We start from the raw sequence: 23,116 nt of genomic DNA, 5'->3' as shown, positions 1-23,116 counted from the left end.
GATGAGTTAACCTAAGGTAGTTGGTACCCTTCAAATATTTCAGTGTGCATTTGATTCCCTGCCAATCTTGGCACATTGGATCTCGACAATATTGACTTTGGCAGCCTATAGCATAAGACAAATCTGGTCTAATACCTTAATCTACATACAGTAAGCTCCCAACAGCTCTTCTGTTTTGGGAATCATCAAATATTTCACTCCTCAAATCTACAGTATTATGTCTCTGCTCACTGTAAATGGGTTTAAATTTACATGGCCTCCATTTTGAAATCAATCCAAATTTTTCTTGTGTAAGATAACTCATCCAGCTCATATTTACCTGATCTTGTTATCTTTGATGCTAACAACTGTGAAACTGTGATGCCAGCCCTTGCTTTTTATTTCGAATATTTTTTTATAACTGGTCTCTGAAGGGTTTGATTTTTTTCTTTCACACTGACCACTTGTATTTCATTCACATTAATTCCAACAGTCAAATTATTTTTCTTGTGAATCCTCATATCACTTTTGCGCTGCAACTGCCCCAATATCTTTACATGCTCATTTATTCAATTGTTCCAGTCTCCCAGATTGGTGCAAAGTATATATGCTTGGTCTTCTTTAGCCAGCACACATAACAGATTGCCTCCTTCCCTTCATATACAAAGTAGTGAAGTTGTTCCATGTATACTTCATCCTTGATTGGACTGTTGAGGTAAGGAGTGGTTATGTCCGAATGTTCAATCTCCCAACCCATCTCAACTAAAGCTGCCATTAGTGTTCTTGTGGTCTATCTCTTAATCAGAGGACAATAAGTTTAAAGAAAGTCTACCCCACATATTTGTGAATATCCTGGAATTGTTATTGTGGACTAATGGGTTTCAATTTCTCCTAACTGATTATATTTTGTTTTGAACATCCACTTGTATCTGAACACATTCTTACCCCTGTGCCCTTCAACAATTACAATAATACTTTATTCGTTTTGAAAAATGGTACAACCATATTAAATGTCGTCAATATGAATATTACTTAATATTTAAACATAAGTTCTTAAATGTGATGAAGATTTTCACAGAAGAATTCATCAAATGAGTAAAGTGGGTGAGCAAGTAACCAGGTATATACCCTATTCTTGAAACTCTGGATACAGTCCAATATCAACTGAGTAGGCAGGTAGTTATACAGTCGTATGTTCACATTATGAAATGTGTTGTAGTTTGATGACAATCTACAATAAGTTGTATTTAGATTTGCTTTATTCCTTGTCGTTTAGTTGTGAATATGAGATCTTAATTGGTAAGTTTCTAGATTAACTTTCACATGAATCAGAGCCTTAAAGATATATAAACTAAATACAGTCATGATTCCATACCTAATAAAAAAAGGTTTGCAGAAATCATGTGCAAGAGAGCAAATAGCTCTCTTTTGTAGTACCAAAAGTTGTTCAACATGTGGGGAATGGCCCCATAACTTAATACCATAATTCAAATGATATTGAAAGAAGGCATGGTAAAGTGTTAAACGATACTCATTTGAAATGAGAAAGTTGATCTTTCTTAACATATAAACAGCTTTACTCAGTTTATTACAGATCTGACTGATGTGGGTATCCCAGTTAAGTTTTGTTTCAATATAAATTTGTAGTATTTTATTAGTTTCAAATTCAGTTATTTTTTATTTAAGACTGCATACAATACGCTGAGTTTTTTTAGTATTTAAATGTAAATTATTAATATTATGTCATCAGCATATAAAACAGATATAGGTTTCATATTATAGGGCAAATCATTAATCATGATGATGAAAAGTACTGGGCCAAGCAGTGAGATACCACATTTCACTTTGAGAGCTGCAGATCGACAGCCATCAAGTTAAACCAATTGGTAGCGATCATCCAAATACGACTTCATTAGTTTCAGTGCAACTCCCTTAACACCATATTATTCTAGCTTTGTGAGTAATATTGAATGATTAACACAGTCGGAAGCCTTACTAAGATCACATAGTGTCACAGAGACTGACTCCTCTTCAAATGCATTTATGACAATTAACTATGGACTCTACTGCCAAAATTTTAGATTTCCCAGATGAAAAGCCTTACTGTGATTTGGAAAATAGATTATTGGACTCAAAAAAATTACATATTTGATCTTTCATAATAGCTTCAAAAATTTTTACCAAAAAAGGGGACTATGGAAATGAGGCTTAAGGTTGGACACAAGGTTATTTAAATCATTTTTATCATCTTTCTTATTGGCAGGTACTGTTTTGGAATATTTTATAGCTGCTGGAAAATCTCCTGTCTCAAAACATAAGTTGGCTAACATAGCTAATGGTTCCGCAATGAACACAATAATGTACTTAATTAGGGAATTAGACAGACTATAAATATACTTACTGTTGAATTTTTTAAATTTTTTTAAGAGTCGATATAATATCAAATAAAGTAACAAAATTCTATTTAAAATTTACATTATTTGGAAGAAGATTTTGCAACATATTGCCAATAATTGCATCAACGTTTCGAGGGAAGCAATATTCGCAGCATCAAATTTTTGAGAGAACAAATTGTCTTCAATAGCTTATAAGAAAAAAATATTTAGTGTCTGGGGTAAAAGGAAGATTTTCTTTTGTATTACGATGGCCAATTTCTTGATAATTACTCTTCATGCTGCCTTTTGTTTATTATTTGCATTGGAAATAAAATCCTATTTAGCTTCATTTTAGAGGTCAGCCGGAAGGTGATGGATTCAGTTTTCTAGGTTACAAAAGGGATTTTACTTATAGATTATCTTGACACTAGTCAAACAATTACTGAACAAAACTACGCTAAGCTTCTGGACCAACTACAGCAAAAGATATCAGAAAAAAGGCTAGGTTTGGAAAGATAGAAAGTCGTCTTTCATCAAGACAATCCATGCAAGACAAGCACATATATGCACAAGTGTCATTGCCATGGCAAAAATAAGTGAACTAAGATACAAATTGTTACCACACTTGCCTTATTTGGATTCAACAGAATTTCCAACTTTCCCAAAGCTCAAAATTTTCCCCCAGGGGTGGATGGAGATTCTCTTCAAACATAGAACTGACAGCCCTAGCATGCGGGTATTTTGCAGGCTTGAAGGAATCTAATTTTTGAGTTGGAATGAGGGCATCAGAACATCACTGGACCAAGTGCATTACTATACAGGGAGACTACATTGAAAAATAAAAAAGTTTCACTGAGCTAGGTCGTTTATTGAAATTCCATTCCAAGAACTTTTCAAATTACCCTCGAAGCTCATCAATTGCTTGGTATTGCTTGAAATTTTCAAATACATCTATTCTCTTCTTCAATGATACAAGCGTGATGAACTTAGAAAAATAGCAGTGAAGGTAATATAATATTTAGCCCCTATATGGGACGTAGATTTAATGATCCTCCTACATCTGAATGTATCAGGTTTAGCTGCTTCTCTGCCTTCATATTACTCCTCTGAGGAATATTCTTCCTTTTCAACTTCCCCTGAATACAAGTCAAGCAAGTCCTTATCCTGCAACCCATTAATTTATTTCCATCTAAATTTAGCTGGGAGATCTTCAATAAGATCTGCTCATGAATGTAGCCTAAACGCATGTTCCAGATAGTTATTGATGATCCTTCTGGTACTTTTACGATATTATTCCTCTTTCCATTGAGTAATTAGCTTTCTTCTTGGAGTCACAAGGTTCTGTGTCAATAATATATTAAAGTGAATCCTTCCGTTCAGGGCACAAGTCCTCATTTTACCTTTTTATGCCTTTTGTGCTTTAACATTTTCAACTATAACCTGCACACCTTTTCCTTCTATTTTCCTGTTGTTATTATTACTATTGATTTCAAGGGTTTTTTATCTACAGGGGTCAGACAACTTGATTAGTCAGTTATGTTTTCCCAATCCCAATCGCTATGGTTCAGCTGCTTCTATTTCATCTCTCTCCATAGTATTCTCTTATTTCTGAAACTTGGAGCAATTTCTCGCTAAACCTTTCCATTGAAATTTATTCTTTTCCTTGTTTAATGTCACATTAATTTAATACTCCTGAAATTGGGATAAAAAAATATTTAATCAATGTATATGTAAATTTTCTAAATGAAAAATCAAAATCATTTTTTCCTTTGGCTTTATTTTTGTGTTACAGCTTGTGTTCATCCACTTTCAATGAATGACTTAAATAATAAATAAGTGCTATGAATTTTCCTTTGTACAGACCTGCTCCATTAAAACGTAATGAGCAGGAAACCACATTCAGTATTATAAATAAGCTTTCCTCTTAATTTACTCAGTCTTCCTATTTATGCGCAAATGGTTCATATGAAAAAGTTGGGTCATCGGGGTTCCTTTAGGACTCCTCTTCATTTGAGTCCTTAGGCCCTTGTAGGTTTCTTTACATTTTTGTGTGAAGCAGGAGGATTATCCCCTCCAGTCAAAGTACCAGAAGGAGACTTTGTTGTCGAGGAAGAAGTTGTAATCTCTTCAGTTGGAACCAATTTCATGACTTCACAATTTCTCCCTGTAAACCCGTCCTTGCACAAGCAGCGGTAATTGCCATCTTCTTCAGTCAAACTCACACAGGTGGCTCCATTCTCACAGAGTCCTTTATTGTTCTCACAGTATGTGAGCTCTGTAAAAGTGTAATTACAGAAATGTTATATACAGAGAACAAGTAAAAGAGTAGCCGTACAACTATATAGAACATATAACATGTAAAACAGTCAGTCTCAGCATTTCTGAAAGTAAAATACTCAAAATGGTGCCTTGCAAATCTTGATTTGAAAGAATCTTGTAGCTATTGTATGTGCAAAAATTAGAAACTTGTCATTTTTTTACATATATCAGAGTAAGGGTGTTATTCTGCTAGTGCCTATGCTGGTTATCAAAGGCTGTGAAATGAAAACAAATTTTCAAATGACAAGACAAAAATTACTGAATGGCAAAGACAGTTAAGGCTAACTTTGCCACTTTGGAAATTCTATGCTGAATGAAATAACTTCAGGATGGATTGACAAACTCATTAACTTACATTTTCAATCCATAGATATTCAATAATATATCTCAGATAATTTTTAGAGTTATCATGGATTTTTATTTAAAGTTGGATGCCATTCATTTCCCACAATTCTCTATACATGTTAGTGTTAATTCAATCGTAATACCAATTTAAATGTGTAAGAATTGAAATTTGAATCAACAAAGCACTGAAAAAGCCTCATAATATTTTAAGTAATGAGAGTATAATGTATAGTATACTCTCTCAAAAAACAATACATGCCAAATCCAATATCAAACTATTGGAAGTTTTTCATTATGCCGCATCACAGAAAAACCTAATTACTTTAGAGCTAATAATATATATTTGGCACATCAAGATTCGAACTAAGTCAACTTTTAAAAATAATCTAAACTTCACTAAACCGATATTAGAATACCAACCATCACAATGAGATTTTATCATGTCCATTTTTGCACTCATGTTATGTAGTCTTATTAGAGCTTATAGCTTGGTGGAAATTATTTGTAATTAAATAAATCATAAATTCATCTCATTCAGGTTCAAAAGATATTAAAAACATCTTTTAAGAGCCCCCATTTTTTTATATAGCTTTTAAATGGATATATTTTTATAACCTGGCCCGGTCTCTATTTGAATGAATTCGATCAAAACTCAAATTTATGTATGTTAGCATGATATTGTACCCTAAGTTTCTGTCATAACTGCACATTTTTATGGTCATCTGATGTTTATTGGTCCATTAAAATTAGCTTTTCCTAATAAACTGGCATTCAGTGCATGTTAATTAATGCTTTCAATTACTATCACAATGAGAAACAGCCAACCCAATGAACTGAATGGCATGAAATGTTATGTTTTTTCCAGTGGAAGCAGTTTTTTTTAATAACTTAAAATAATGCCACAAATGTTGAATAAACTTGGTTTTATATTATTTCATGCTAATCTCTAGTAAATTTTTATTTCAAATATAAAAATTTTAAAAAGCATTGGAAATCAATCTAAAGTTGGAAATTCTGCAAGAATTATACATGTATATATGAAACTTGGTTGGTAGTTGAATAATCATAATTCAATCTGAGCCCAATATAGTAACAATGCATTATATTGGAATATTGCATTTCATGTTAAATTCATCTTTCCTCTGACTTAATCGTAATTTGTCCAACATTCTCCCCTCTGTCACAGTCTTCCACATCCCATTGCCAATCAAAATGCTCTGCCTCTATTTTTCCCATCTCCTTTGGACTTCTCTCAACAATCCCTTTGACTCCCCAATCATGCCTTGAATTTCTTCATGTGTTTCCCTTTCTGTCCACTTCACCTTTTCCATTCCTCACCAGACCCACATTTCAAAATCCTCCAATCTATGCCTATCGTTTTGCTTTAATGACCATGTTCCAGAGTAGTACAAAACCATGCTCCATATCAAAGTTTTGATGAGTCGTTTTTCGGTCCACAACATTTTTAAGATAGGTAAAATGTTCCACCTGCTGTAGTTTATGAACTCCTATTTAAATATTTATGTAACTCATGTAGCTTTCCTCTTTCTCCAAAACTACATAATGTTTATTTTGTTTACACTGATTCACATCCTACACATATCATATTAACTTTCTAGTGCACTCAGCAATGCTTGCAATCCTTGGCTGACTAACCAACTAAAGCTTGATTATCCACTAACCTAACTGATTTTATGAAAACTTAATTGACTTCCATTCCAATCTCAAGTTCTTCCTATTCCTCTCTCAAGTTTACTCCAATTTTCTGCAATACATTCATTAATTCTACCTGATTCACTTAGAAATTTGATGGGCACAACAAGTTATGCATTTTTTTTACTAAAACTCAGGAAAATATTTTAGGTTCTCAGGATGCTGATTGGGCTAGCAATATGAATGACAGAATATCCTGCGGGGATTTTGCATTCAAAATGACAGGGACTGCTATTTCCTGAGAGAATATGAAACAAAACTGTTGCCTTTTCCAGTACAGAGATAGAGCTCTGTCTTTCTGAGAGAGCCAAAGGGACTATGTTCCAGTATAGTTTATTGTGCTATGTTTTGGGAAAGAAGGACGCTATTGTCTCTTGTTTAATTGCAAAAAGTCATTTCAGAAGCATTGTGACAGTAATATATTTCATTTTAGGACTAAACATATTGGCATTCATCATCACTTTGTGAGAGAGGTATTGAAATCCAAGGTAGTGAAATTGAAATACCTATGCTTAGAAAATACAACTGCCAACATTTTTACTCTTGACACTGTAAGGCAAAGCATGCCATAGGGGTTGTGCTTAGTTAAAGGGACAGTGCTGAAATAAGTAATTTATGTTTGCCTTATTTGCCCGCTCACATATTGTGCTTGTATTTTCTTTTTATGTTCCCTGCATTTGCGGAGCATCCTTTTGTCTTTACTTGTAAGTTAGTCTATTCTGAGTTTTGGAGAGAAAAAAATTTGCCCTGTAAGTATCCATGGGGATCTCATTACTTTTTGTTAATGGTTTGATCTGCAAAGTGAAAAGTAAGATTAGAATGTTCATGGATGGCATTGTGATTTATTGGGAGATATCTGGGGATGATGATCATTTAATTCAAGCAAAGGCTTTAGATTGCATTTTGAAATGGTGTACGAAATGGGGATTGCCATTAAACCATTACATATTTTTGGTGATAAATTTCTTTAAAAGATCAATGGTATTTGTCAACAAACTAGATGAAGTTGACCAAGCAGTAACTGATACAGTAAAATACCTAGGTGTTAACATCACTAAACACTTTATTTGGGTCACCCACATATGTAAAATCTGCAGGCAAGCAAATTAAAAATTGGGATTCATTTGATACATTGTTGGCAGGACTGACTTTAGGGTCAAGGAATACTGTTACCAAGCTCTTGTGAGGCCTGATTTATAATATGCACATAGTGTATGGAATCCAACCGAAAAAGGTCTCATTCAGGCAATTGAGAAGGTGCAACTCAGGGTAGCCCATTTCGTAAAAAACTGCTATGATAAAATGAAGAGCATCACAGAAATGCTTCTGGAGTTGGGTTGGGAATCATTAGAAGAAAGACGATTCAATGCTAGATTAAACTTACTTAATGAATTCAGAGCCGCATGTTTCATTGCTGAGGTCTCACAAATTATTCCCACTCCAACATAAATTGTACTGTACATTTGTTGCTTGTATCATGAATTTAAAATTTGGAAAATAGATGCCAGAATTAGCAGACTCAAGGACTCCTCCTTCCCACAGACAACACAGGATAGTAACGGCAGGGCTATAGATAGAAAAAATCCTACTTGCCACCCAAAGTGTCTAGTGAATAATTAGTTTTACTTAAATACATGCACTTTCACTAATATCGCGTATTTTGTTGCCAAATCCCTCACAGCATGACTGCATTGGATTGCCATTAACAGTATTTCATGCCCTGCTTTGTTGTTTTCAAGTTTCTCCTTCCATCCCTCATCTCTCTCTGTAGTGGGGGGGCGACACCACCTCCGCTGCCTGAGCCAGTGTGTCGCATTCCTTACCTGTGTCTTTGGGGGTGGGGACAATGATTTGCATGTGCATGTGATGGTAGAGTTTCCCCTTCTTACTTCTCAGTTCTGTATGACCTGTCTAGTTTTGGTAGAGGCCTGACATATGAATGGTTTTGGTTCATTTTTATTCCCTTTTTTTGCATAAGAAGTAACTAGTTTGTTAGGTAAATTAACCCTTGTTCTGAATCGGGTCTTCCTCCAGCATTTATACAAGTTTGCACATTAATTGATAGTTTTTAACGAATATTTTTCCCCTCTCCCTTCCTCTCTCATATCCTCCCTTATCACTCACCCTTCCCAAATGGTGATTGAACGCCCTGCCACATATCTTTTTGGTAGATCGCGGGGTATTATTGATGTTGTTGATAACTGCGACACAAGGTTTGCCTCATTTCCGTATAATTTAAACAAACAGTGATAATTGAAATATAAAATAAGTTAATCTTGAATGTTTTTAGGGCAAATATGGACATTTGTCATGTGGTTTGAAGATAATTTGAATCATATACCAGCAGGAAGCCATTGCGTTGTTTGCTGCGTGTATTTAATGGTTTTTCATCAATAGTAAATACTATTATTATCATTATGTACCGCCCAGCTGATTTTTATACAGATAACATTATGTTATGGATGAATGCATCTTTCACTACTTGCAAACTTGATTTTTGGGTAAATCAAAATGAGCTTGCCTTGGTCACAGAGCATTCCTCCCCAACCAGCTTCACAGTTGCATTCCCATGGCCTGTTGCAGGTCCCATGAACACACCCAGGATATGGATAGCATTGATCACAGTTCTTTCCCCACCATCCAACTTTGCACCTACAGAGGAAAAAATATTGCCTTGAGAAACAAGTATTGATATTAAAATATGTACTTCATAGCATTTATTTCACTCACCTGCACTCGCCAGGTTTCCTGCAGTATCCTCGTTCCCTGTGGCAATTTTCTGCGCAAATTGCTGTTAATCCATGCAAAAATAAACATTGTGTTAATATGAGAATTACCAGGAAGAATGTATATCTACAGAAACATGCAAATCAATACAATTTAAGGGAAGAAAAAATAAAAGTGCTACGACTCCAGAGAATTGGCCTCTCAGTGTATAATATATGTCCTATATATTATACACTGAAGAGGAGATGGCCATTATGGGAGCAAGGGGCACTTGAGTGGAGAAAAAAGGAGGGAAATGGCTAAAGATGTGAGGAGGATACGTTCTCATCTGAAAAGCAAAAATGGAGGCTAGGGAGAGGGCTACAGAATATACACGAGGAGACTCGCTTAGTGGGCACCTTACATAGCAAGTAATTCACATAGTGTGCAAAAATGTTGTTTTTAAATGACTTTCTTAAAGAGTGATGAGGAGAGGGGGATTCCCAGTGATTGCATGCCTGCTGCTTCAATTTGGCTTTTGTAATCATTCTACTGGCATCTTAGTGTCACTAGTGATCACACATTTTTTCTAAACTTATGTTCGGGTAAATAATTTGCAATTTTTTTGTGCATAGTTTTTAAAAGATCCAGAAGAAAAAGCCGGAGGAATGCAGCCATAAGAGCATAAAAATAGCTGTCAAAATGAAAAGTAAAATCATTGAAAAGCAAGAGTGGAGTGTGAGCGTGGCTGATCTAAGATGCACATATGCACAATCAGTCAAAATCAATGTTTTGCGCTATCCGCAAGGGCAAGATTAAGGAGATAGATATTTTAAAGGCAGTGGCAAGAATATCTACCCAGTGGTTACATATTTTCAACGACATTGAAAGGTTGCTTCTCATATGGATAAATGAAAAGCAATTGCAATACTATTAACAAGGACATCATTTGTGAGAAGGAAAAAGTTATGTTTGCCAATCTCGTTAAGAAGATATCAGAATCATCATTGACCAAAGAAGTATTTTAGGGAAGCTGTACGTGATTTTGGAAGCTAAACAAAAGAACCAGGATCTGCAGTGCTGTGAGGCATAGTGAAGCAGCAATGAGGTGAAGAACCTCTGCTGGTTTACCATTCAGAAACTCCATGAGCCTTCAAGAATTGTCATGTCCAGAAAAGCAGGTTACATGTATGTAATATGGAGGCCATGGGAAAGCATGGGAAACTGTTGCACATATGCATTGAGAAGCATCACCCTAATAAGGCAGTGGCTACACATTTATTTAATAATAATGATATGTCGCATTTTCTCAACACATTGAAGTTTCGGCTAAAAGAAATGTATCTAGAAAAAAAACCCTTAACACAGTAATCAACCCAATCAGATTGGTCAGTGATAGTAGAGTTCACTCGGTACTAAGCCTATCAGTGTGTGAAATTTACACATCACGGTAGGGGGAGCCAGTTACTTTCCTTGAGCTGGTTATGGTTTCCCAAAATCTAGTACCCAAAAAATCACACAGCTAGGGTGAAGCTGAGGGTGCCCAGAAAGGCTTGTCCAGGAATTGAACCCAGGCCCTCTGGTCAGTAGTACAATGCTCTAACCCTGGACTACCTCATCCCTCAGTCTCTAGAAAGCTTTCTAGTAAAAAATAATTAAGAATTTTTCATAATTAATGCACTAATAATTTCAATTCATTTTTGTTTTCTACAAATAAAAAAAAATTCCAGGTTGATTCATTTTGCAATAGAAAGGATAAATATTTTTAGCATCATGAAATAGGTTCCTAAGGTATACATAGTCTCCTACCTTTGAAGCTTATAGTTGCTAAAACTTGTGCAAGGGTATGACAATTATTTTAAGTTACTCACCTGTTTGGCAAATCAATCCAGTCCACCCTTCATTGCAGCGGCACTCCAAGGGCTTGGTACAGTAGCCGTGCTGGCAACCAGGAAGAACCTGACATTCCTTGCAAGTTTCACCTGCCCAGCCAAGGCGACACCTAATAAATATCAATGGAAGCAATGAGAGGAAGTCTTCAAATGAATGCTGTATATTACTCATGACTGTTACATTTTTCAGGACAACCCATTCAATATTATTGATTATGACTGCGTTGTCTAAAATAAACATTAGCATCAATATTATATATGAAAACACTGACAGAAAACTTGGAGGAATATTGTTTTGTATAAGTTATAAAATGTTTTGCCTGAAACATGAACCATTTTTGATTGAATATGCGAGAGTAATTTGAAAAGTTGTTGGAATGGAATAGAAATAAGCAATTTAGCTCAGGGAAACTTTTTATTTTTCAATGTAGTCTCCCTGTACACTAATAAACTTGGTCCAGAGATGTTTCAATGTCCTCATCCCATCTAAATAATTAGATTCCTTCAAGCCTGCATAATACCCACCTACTATGGCTGCTAGGTCTTTGTTTGAAGAGAATCTCCATCCACCCCTGGGGGAAAATTTTGAGCTTTGGGAAAGTTAGAAATTCTGTTGAATCCAAATAAGGCAAGTGTGGTAACAATTTGTATCTTAGTTCACTTATTTTTGCCATGGCAATGACACTTGTGCATATATGTGCTTGTCTTGCATGGATTGTCTTGATGAAAGACGACTTTCTATATTGCCAAACCTAGCGTTTTTTCAGATATCTTTTGCTGTGGTTGGTCCAGAAGGTTAGCGTGCATTTTCCAGTAATTGCTTGACCAGTGAGAAGATAATCTATCTGCAGAAAACCTTTTGCATCCTAGAAAACTGAATCCATCACCTTCCGGCCAATCGTATTACCTTTTCTGTCTTTGGTGGTGGTGAATCAACATTGTTTCCACTGCTTTGACTGCTGTTTTGTCTCTGAGGTGGACCCAAATTTCATCTGTGGTCACAAGCTGGCACAAAAAATCTCATTGGTTGCTCATAAGATGGGTCAAAGATTGTTCGGAATTTCTATCCAGATACATTTGTGATCCTGCATCAAGAGTCTTGGCACCCATCTAACAGATGATTTTCTCATATCCAATTCCACTGTTAAAATGTGATCTGCCCATTCAGATGGCATCCCCAGAGCTTCAGATATTTCTCGTACATTCAGTCAGTGATCCTCCATGACCATTTTATGTACTTTTGCAATAATTTCTGGAGTAGAGGCATATTTTGGTTGACCACTTCGTGGGTCATCATGTAAGCTGTCCTGACCAAATTTAAATTCATTTCTTCACTTGGTAACAGTTGAATATGAAGGAGCATTGAGTGTTCTGAAAGTCAGCATTAATTTCCTTTGCTGTCATATCTTTCTTTACAAAGGATTTAATCACTCAATTTTTTCCATCTCCATAGGTCACTACTCGGGAACAACAGCAGATAGGCATCCACACCAAAGATCTCTTCTCAGACCACTGATGAGCAGCGTGTCTACTCTTAAAGGATTACCTATTACTACATGGGAAACTTGTTGTGCTAAAGCTGACATCTGGTGGTGATTCCAAGAATCTTTCAAACTACCCATAAGATGCTCTTTTTTTCAAAAAGTATGGTTAAAAAAATCAACCACATCTTATCTGTGAAAGAACTGTATGGGTTAACATTCAGTACTGTTATTTTTACCCCAGATGGTCAGTACTACCGATTTTGACTCTATTGTATTTAATTCATTATATTTGCTAATATATAATATTTATTACTCAACTAAAGAATGTTGTATCCAGGATTGCTTTTATTATTTCCATCATCACGATTAGATGATGTGAATATTGTGTGGCTCACTTCTGTGAAGTCAATGTATTTTAGTACAACTGATCCTAACAAAACAGCAGGGAACTATGGCTTAAGTTGGTTGGGTGTTACGCTTTTGTGCAGACAGCTTAATTATTGTGTGTGCCCAACTAAAATGAGGGTGCATCGACATCGGCATGTTATTAAATAGAATATTTATTTCAAGGGTGAGTGAATGAGTACATGCGAATTCGATGATATAGTTTTCAGAGCATTATATCCTATTTAATTTGTGATAGATGTCCCCAGGGAACTTAAAGTCAGGAAATACTGTCCCAAAAATGAATTTAACTCTAAAATCATACATATATAGTATTCTGTTTTGGGATGTGTAAACCCAGTCAGACACTATTTTTTTAAAACAAAAATGAGACACATGTATTACACCATAGCACCATAAAAAAGAAGAATAGCACCCTGGAAAAAAATGTGTCTATTTAAAATTTAATTTACTACTTGTGCCTTGTTTATGTCTTTGTATGCCTATTGTATGTTGAAAACAATTTTTCACTGTCTAATATAAAAAAAAATCTTGTGTGCATACTTAAGAGACTATAGATACAATAATGATTATCACAGACCATATGAAAATACCATCTTCATTCATATGCAATAGGACCAAATCTAACAACATCAAATGGAGACAGTGCTATTAAATAAATCGAGAGATGAACTCAAAGGAGCACACAAGATGTTGTTTTTAAAATGCACCCTCAAGAAATTCTTACAGACTTTCCATAGCTATTTAATCCAGAATATTTTGGAGAGTTATATTACCTAAATATTGGATATACTCTTTGTGCTTTGTTTTTTTTTGTCGTGTTCACCAGTTCATTGCTGTTTCTGAACTTTCTACTTTTGATGAGTCCTAAAAATGCATGTATTGTATGCTTTAATATCCAGACAAATTAACAATAGTTATTGTTACTATGATATCACAAAAGTATTTTCTTACATTATTTTAAACGTCAAGAACAATAAGTAAATATCTGAAAAACATAATTATGATGCAATATTGTAAATTAGAATCTGAACATTGAGAAGTTGCTAGGCCTGTGTCATCCCATATGAAAAGTATTACTATTTCAGTGGAACCTCTAGAGGGGAAGGGGAGGACCTCCAATTGTGGAGGAAGGGCCTGCAGAGTAAGTCCCAAGGATGACCTATGAGAAGAGCAAAGTTATGTAACATGCCGATTTGAGAAACCAAGAGTGAATGAAGATATAGGCAGATTGGAACAGAATTATAAATTGCAAAGCTACTACAAACAAATCCTCAAGGGATAATATTTGAGGATGATGCTATGTGGAAGCTTGATCTATTGATTTGAAGTAAACAAGGAAAGAAAATGATTTTAGATGGACAGGAAAGATTTCATAAATTAAAATAATCACGGATGCCTGAAGTATATATAGAAACAAAGTGGATTCAATGACAAAAAATATTATTTTTTTATTTTTAACTAGGTCATCATTTGACTTTTTTGTAAGGGTCTTTCATTATTAGTTAGCCAAACATTAAAGTATGTTTTGGATGGACACAAACTTAGCACCACTAAATTTCTTATCTTCACCTAACAAAACACAATCTACCATCCCAAACTACAATAAATCCTTCCTCAGTTCTGTATACAGTCTACCTCACTTCATTTTGTCCAGTATGCCTATCCTCTTCTTACAATTTCCTTGCTTTACTAATATTCTTGAGGTCCATCCTAGTTTGCATACCTAACGACCAATAAATAACATTATTATTCTCCGCTCTTACACAGTCATCAGCATACCATCCCCAATCAAAATACTCAGCATCCATTTTTCCTGCTTCCTTTGAAATTCTCTCAACAATCCCCTCTCCTACCCCACCTAGTACCTATTACTCATTTGTTTTCCATTTTGACCATTTCACATATGTTTTCATTATGGTCAGCTAAGTGCTAAGGGGTGTTTTTTATGGTTAAAGGTCCTTACGTGGAATTCTCTGTGAGTTTCCATACGTTTGCTCCACAATGGCAATTTTTTCAATATTTCCTACTCTGTAATATACTATACATCCTATATTACTTGTACATATATTTCTAAATTCACATTACAAATGAAATATTACACAAATTCAACTTAATAATAGTAAAATAATGTTAAAATTTCCCATTTTTATTAAAGTTTTAAGCCCACATTGAACTTGGATCCAATAATGAAATTTCAGCAATTAACTCATGTTATTTAACATTTTAAAGCTATTAAATCATATAATATGAATGAAATGTCTTATTTCCTTTGAATTGATAGTCTCTGTTATTTGCAATTGACAATTAAATCAAGTCTGATGAAAAGCCTACAAAATGGGTTTGAAAAATTATTTTATTATCATTATTTTATTTTTGATACTCTACCGATCATTTCCATTACAATACAATTGAACCACAATACATTTACAAAATTAATTTAGGTGTGCTTCTATATTAAGTCACAACATAAATATATTTACCTGCACTCTCCAGGCCACTCACAATACCCTCGAGTTGAATGGCAGTCACTTCTGCAGATTGCTGTTTTGTGAGAGAAATATAATGTAAAACATGTTTCAGTGAATACAAATAGAATACATAGTACCTCAGGATGCAATTTCCAGCATTGAGAAGTAATGCTCATGGAATTTCTTACGTTCAGAGCAGAAAAGACCATCCCAGCCTTCATGGCAAATGCACTCAAAGCTGGAATTGCAGTATCCATGCTGACATCCTGGAAGAGCTATGCACTTCTCACAGCGGTCTCCATAAAATCCTAAGTAAAGATAAAATGATGGCAATATGTCTAAAAAGATTTGTCTTCGAATAATTATTATCAATGACTAAATTGTATTACTGAAATATCACAATCTTTGAAAATATTACTGAATGAGATGAAATGGCTGAATTAGTATATCATGTTTGTTTTCAATTATACGGTTTTCAAAGTTCATTCATCAGGTTTTGTCAAAATATATATTAGTAACATTAAAACCCTAATAGGTACTTTCACATACATGATTTAGAAGAAGAATTGTTAGTGAGATTTCGAGAGAAAACCTTTGAAAAATTCAATAGAGAAGCGGCTTAGTGATAGTGAAATGTATAGTTAATTTTCACACTAAAACAATTGTTATTCTTACCAATATAAACAAGTTTACCTTTAATATTTGTTTTACTATTCTTATTCTCTTATGCCTTCATATGCAATATTTATGACAGAAGTGCATGAAACAATAAATAATGTTCTATTTATCATGATAAAAGGTATCTATTTGGATATTCAAATGCTCACCTAATTTGCATCGGCATTCTCCAGGTCGTTTGCAATAACCCTGAAGTGGATCACAGCCTTTCCTGCATGCTGGGACATCACATAAGTCTCCCATCCAGCCTGGAAGACACTGGACCTCACCATTGTCATCACAAGTGTAGTGGCTGTTGACATTTTGAGTGGCAGGTACCTCACATGCCTGAAATATGCCATAGCTGCTGTTAGTATAAGTTCTATGCTTAAAAATTTGTACTCTGAAATGTATATTGGCTTGGGGAAAAATGTATGTAAGTTAAATTAGGGCTGATAACAAGTTAAGCTGATCTCTGATAATGTGGATCTCCACCATTGTACTCCTACTCCATAAATACTTGGGATATTCTAATAGTTAGTTCTTACCTTTGGTGGTATTAAAAAACAAATGAAGCTCAGAATAATTTCACTTAGTTGTATTGAATATTATTGAAAGAATAAATCCTTCTAACCGAGCATTCCATAATGGTTGTGAGTGAAAAATAAATATAATAGCATGTTGAGTTTGAAACACACTCCTAGCTCCCCCAATCATGAATGCTTCAAAGATTTCAATTTTCTGTAGGCATGGGGCATTTTTCACTTTCCCTCTTGTGTCACATCAGACACATATTCTTTGCGCTGGCGACATACTAAAATACAGCCCCAAAAGGATCTTCATACAATTAAACTTGAAGATTTCTAAGTTCCAAGATCCAAATTTTAAATATGATTATTTTCATATTAAGTCGGATCAACTTAAGCATGAAATAAAAAATAAGTAAAATGTTTTTTCATTAAATTTCATGTTCATTGAAAAATGATTATATGTTTAAGACCAGAGAAAAAGAATGAGTTATCTACAACATCTTTTAAGGAGGAGGTGCATTAATCTATTATTGTTATTGGTGGTTGTTCTTTCACAGTTTAGTCAATAAAAGAGACATGTCATATACTGTAACTTTCTTAAATTTGTAATATAATTTGTAATCCAGAAAAGGTGTGACGTCATAGGTCTGAGTCAGGATAAAATTCCACAATGAGGTACCACTATGTGTGGTTTAACATTAGCCAATAGACATGAGTCAGTATGAAATTTTCTCTGCATATGATAATTATCATATGTGTTACCATCTATTACAATAAACCCAATGTTGAAATGATTGCAACATTTTCACTCCCCCACCAGGCTTATTTTTCATAGGGCAACATGACTGAATGGATGTGGCTGTCCAGAATGTAAAATACTAAACCAGAGGGCCCTAGTTCGATTCGGGGTGATGCCTCACGGCATCCTCACAATCAGCTGTGATTTTTTCGGGCACCAGGTCTTAGTTTTCTTGGTATGAGGAGGGTTCCACTCAACCAAAACTCACTTAACCGACCCTCAGGTTGATTATGCTGGTGAATATATATATATTAATGAAAGCCTCTCCAACACAGAATGGCTATATTAGTGGTAATGAAACCTTGCATGAAAGTTATAAACCATTATCTCAGGATGGGAAAGATGCTTCACAGACCCTAATGTTGCTACATGCATTTACCCAGTCATAATGAACCAGCATAACAAACCAGTAAGGTGGAAAGGTATTCATGAGGAAAGAAATAGGTAGAGCTAGAAGTATAGCCATATAGCTTGCAGCAACAACAGCATGTGCATGGAAAACTTTATATAAAAAGAATCAACATGTGCTACCATGGTTTTCATATTCTTCATTAGAATTGTTCTGCAATGGAATAGAACTGCAGATTATCATAAGTTCTTCACAGCAGCATATGACAGGGCTGGGATGTATCACGTGAGTTTTGCAACAGCGTAGGAATTTCACTCAAACCTGCATTGCTCAAACGTTTTGAATGTGCCCTGGCCTGGTAAACAGTGAGCTATACTCAAGCAAGGTATTAATGTATGATTAATAGGTTCAGTAATAGCACCAAAATGCACAGACTTGAAAGTGTAAGGAGTTCATAACATGCACTAGGAATTAAAATCAGGCTCAACCTTATGTACTCGTCTTTCCTCCAATCATTGTGCAAAACATTGCACACATTTACGTATGCAATGTGTGCAATAATAATTTTGCTAATGCAGTAAGAATTTTCTTATCTAGATCATAGTTTAAATAATTAAAGTTTGTAACTAATTAGGCATTTAAATATTGAGATAAATCACAGTATTTCTCTAAACTCTCTGCAAGCAGCATTAAATAGTTGAGTGCTTAGCATAATTTTGGCAGCCAGCTATGAGATATCCTATGGCCATATGAGTATGTACGTTAATATTATATCACTAGTAAATTTAAAAAGAAGTGATTTTAGTGGTGATCAAGCAATATTAGCTGAAATAAGAGGTGAAAGCTGGTGCCCATCAACAAATAAGTGCCCCCTCCCCTTTCCCTTCAAGTTTCTTCAACTATGCCCCTGAAATAAGTTGCCTATTCAATGCCAATGCATGTAATTACTATGCACAGTTTAAATTTAGGAGGTATCAACTCTCCCCAAATTTATAAATAAAGTCAACATTAGCTCAAGGGGCTATACAGTGATAAAAAGACAACCACCTTCCTTTGCACCACGGGCCCACATCACCAATTGCAATATTCGAATCCATGGGGATCGAGATGGTGCGGGGGCTAACGTACTGGCTTCCCACCCAGAGGGCGCGGGATCAAATCCCGGCGGTGTTGAATATTTTTCAGAGGTATCTCGATCCCTACTTGAGGTGCTTTGTGGAGGGCACTTTGAGTGAGTACGCCGTCCATCGGATGGGACGTTAAACTGCGGACCCCTTGGCGCCTTTCGTAAAGAGTAGGCTAATGCCGACGCCGGGTTTCTCTCCACCCTTCATCCTTTCCTGTCCATCCCCTATGGCGCAAATGACCTTAGCTGTCGGTCGCCTCCCCTAAAAACTACTACTACTCGAATCCATTTATTGATGGTTAACTCTGCTGCTGAGTGCGGTTCGAGCATCCCCACTCATTATGTGCTCTCCTGTTCTCGATAAGTAGCGCGGGCTAATGCCTTCGAGGCGTCGTCTCCCCTTCGCCCATCCCTTCCCTCGCCATCCCACCTCGCCCTCATTGCCCAATGCGAAGGCGTGATCTCCTCCGGCATTCGCAGCACTTCTTACAAAACTTCTACCTACCCTGGATGTGATATCCAATCCATGGTAATGGCCCCAACATCCCTCCTCTTAGTGCTCCAGTTAGGCAGTGATTAACCAGAGCTTTCCGTAACATTACACCGGCCGTCGAACTCGGAAGGATACCGCGGAAGTGTGATTGCTGGCGTGGTGCCAAAACCTTGACTCTCAGTCTTATGTGTACACACACTAAGGAAGGAGTTAGCGGGGGCGAGCATTAGATGGATGTTCGTGTGAATTGGATAAGGGAATCTATGGAGCAAAACTATTACAACAGAGGAACTACTTAGTTAACCAAGAGAAAACGATTATGTTACATAATCCCATTCGCGAAATATTAATTATTACACTGAAAATGAGTCATTGGTAAAAATAACCGTTCTAGTTATAAGAAAAAATTCGACTTCGCGTAATTCTCACGTAGAATCAACTCGCTGGGCTGGTTCATTGCCAAGGCCGTTAGAGAATAATACCAGAAAGTGGTGGGTACCCTTGTTTAATAAAACTTCGACGGAAAATATTTTTCACTCCTAATCTTCCTTTTGATTCCGTGCTCCCTTTCCCATTTGAGAAACTACAGTAAATATTTTAATGCTACAGTATTTTTACTTACATATTATACATTATATTACAAACAAGCTATTAATAAGTAACAACTTATGTATTGATAATCACTCCTAATTTTTTCCTATGGTTATTTCTCTCTCATTAAACTTCCGAAAAACAAATTAGAAAGTTTTCATCAGAAATAGCGGAGAAATCCTGTTCAGAAAAATGCGAACAGCCACAGATCTAACAATCTCGCAAAACTTTACTATCAGGAGGGGCCAGGACAGTTGCAGATAAAAATAATAACGATTTAGGACACTACCATAGGATGAATCAAGAGTTATTATAAACATGTTTGATATCATCAAACTCTGACTACGATTTAGAAAATAGCTTGGTTCTCTAAAACTAACAAATATTATTATGATATATTCCTGATAGCATTTCTCTAGACGTTTATTTAATAAGTGTCAGAAATCTGTTGTATGGTAGCAATTTTTTCTCCGAAAACGCCTTTTTTCTAAATAAACTGGCTTTGTTTATCCAAATGATTGCAATTAGCTACTCGAAAGAAGCAGTGTTTCATTTTGGGATTAAACTCACGACCACAAGTCCAAAATATAAAAGTTCTACGAATGATAATACTACTGAGAAAGGTAATAATACTTTATGTTACTCTCCGATAATGCGAAAAAAACTACCTTATTAAATTTGTAATACCAATTTGAGTTAGCGGTCTGCACGCACCGGTGATTATGGGGACAGTAGTGTGTCCTTGTGACGCAGCCGCGACTTATAAACATTTTATGTTCTCGGCAAATCTCTTCATTTGTATAACGCAACTAGATAACTCTAGGGCAGATTTTATCAGCATTTTACACTAGAATGTTCACAGAAACATATCGATTCCTTTGAATTTGACCAAATAAAGTGGTTGTTTTTATTTTAAACACAACAAACACGTGCATTGGATTGAAATTACGTTAGTTAGTACATATTTAAAGTACCTGGTGCCTTTTTGTATGTGTCCGCTCCCCGGTAACCTCCAATTGCGATGGTTTCCTTGCCGAAACGGCGAAAAAATATAACACCCGGTGTGCGCGAGAATATGTTTTTCGACACTGCTTCCATTACATGACTGGTAGAGTAAAATATGTTAGATGCAGGGTGGGAAATGAAACCGTCAGAGAAAGAGATAAAATTCCTCCGAAATGTGTGCATGCTCAAGGGATGTTCCAGAGGGCTTCATAAAAGGGAAGCTCAATCTGCCTCACCACGACCGACTGACCCTTCGAGGCTTCGCCCGTAATCGGGCAGGTCAAGTTACTGCGGAGGGGAAACGATCCTTTCGGTAGCAAACGACGGTATTCCTCGTCAGTCCGACTCTTGGGGGCTCTAAATTGAGTCTTTTCCCCGCCATGCATTGAACTCTTCCAGTCGAAGGAAGGGCGTCGAATCACAGTGGGTCATGAGCCATTTGTGCAGTAATGAGAAGTCTTGAGACGATTAAATTAAATGAATATAACTCAATGAAATTAAGTTCTATTCATTAAGCTCTTCAAATCGACCATAAATGAAAAGGTATAATATTTCGAAAAAAAACTGAAAATTGGAGACGGTCCATTCGGTTCTAATGAAGGGGCTCACAATCTTTGTCGACCCCCATGCCCTCTTGGCTTTCGGTGAAGCGTCATTTTGGGAATAATTGATATTTTTGACACCCACATTATCTAACAGTAACTCAATTTAATCAAGCCGTCAATAAAATATTATTGTGGTAAATAAAGCTTCACAAAGATGATATCAGGAGCAGGTAAATATAAAGTAAACGCAAGCCTCAAGAGGACGCCAATTTTCCTATCTCCCTGGCCACCTTGCTATGTTAATAGGGCATTTAAGGTATCATACAATTCACTGAGCTAGATATCCACTCTAAGTCCCTTTTTCAGAAAAGAGAGCTGAAATATTTACTGGTGAGGCTTAAAGACGTGCAATAGGGTGGAAGTGTTGCCCACGCGTCTTCATTTACTAGAATAGCAAAATATTGCTGTTTTTGCTCCTCTCCAGGAGAGAAGTTCCCATAGCCCCTGGGATACGCCTGTGCCCCCTGGGAACCCCTGTTCAAAGGCTATCGCTCTGCCGGCATTCCTTCGGGGCGCACTGGTGCCATGTGTCGCGCTCACCTGTTTCTTCCACTTTGGGACGTAGCCGGCCGGATTCGCCGACTCCAGCGCCACCAAGCAGAAAACGAACCCCAGCCACCACTTCATCTTGGACACGGCTGTCGAATGGGCGACGGACGAACTCTACGAATAGTTTCTTTCCCTCACTCGACGATGCCGTCTGCCCTTGCGATTCACTCCGTGGGGCCGTTGACGCTTAACCCTTGAGAATGACTCCGCCGAAGCAAAACATCTCTTTTGCCCCCTCCGTTCACCCCTCCACTTCCCCCTTCCCCTCCTTAGCCCCCCCCCCGCTCTCTCTCGACAGAAGACAAGACGGAGGAGACCACTGCCCTGAAAGATAAACGTGACGATACCCCCCCTTCCCCTCGCCACGTCCCCTTGACCTGAAGAGGAGCCCCGAGTTAACTGTACCTTCAACCCACTTCAAGAGCCAACTTAGGGCCGGGCGAGCGCATCCGGAGGCGGCGCGTGGCCATCGCCTCCTCAGGCGCCAATACGCTCCATCTCTCTCCGCTCGCCTCTCCACGTCCACGCAGCTGCCGCTCTCGGGCATATTGCACGCAGCAATGGTTAGGTGACTGTGTGCCACGCGCTCGTCTTCCCTGGGCCGCTTGAACACCCGAAAATTCTCCTTCCATCCATTAAAAGCCATTGTAGGCGCGCTCGTTATATCCGCATTTTGTAATGATCCCGGTGTCATTGAAAGAACGAAAGCCATCATGACTCCCA

At 36.6% G+C, this 23,116-nt stretch overlaps 1 protein-coding gene across 1 annotated transcript; it reads right to left on the bottom strand.

The window, feature by feature from the left end:
• Positions 1-4,372: 4,372 nt before the first annotated feature.
• On the bottom strand, positions 4,373-22,471 carry LOC139687605 (neurogenic locus protein delta-like). The gene is made up of 8 exons (XM_071584830.1): positions 22,385-22,471; positions 16,517-16,694; positions 15,878-15,997; positions 15,702-15,762; positions 11,309-11,439; positions 9,462-9,522; positions 9,253-9,383; positions 4,373-4,629 (listed from the first exon to the last, which is right to left on the bottom strand). The coding sequence occupies exons 1-8, from the start codon at positions 22,469-22,471 to the stop codon at positions 4,373-4,375; spliced, it is 1,026 nt and encodes a 341-aa protein (XP_071440931.1).
• Positions 22,472-23,116: the final 645 nt, after the last annotated feature.

Source organism: Hetaerina americana, unplaced genomic scaffold (genome assembly GCF_022747635.1).
Source record: "Hetaerina americana unplaced genomic scaffold, ioHetAmer1.1.p SCAF_2, whole genome shotgun sequence".
In the NCBI taxonomy this organism is placed as follows: Eukaryota; Metazoa; Arthropoda; class Insecta; order Odonata; family Calopterygidae; genus Hetaerina; species Hetaerina americana.
This window is presented reverse-complemented; position numbering and strand designations above follow the sequence as displayed.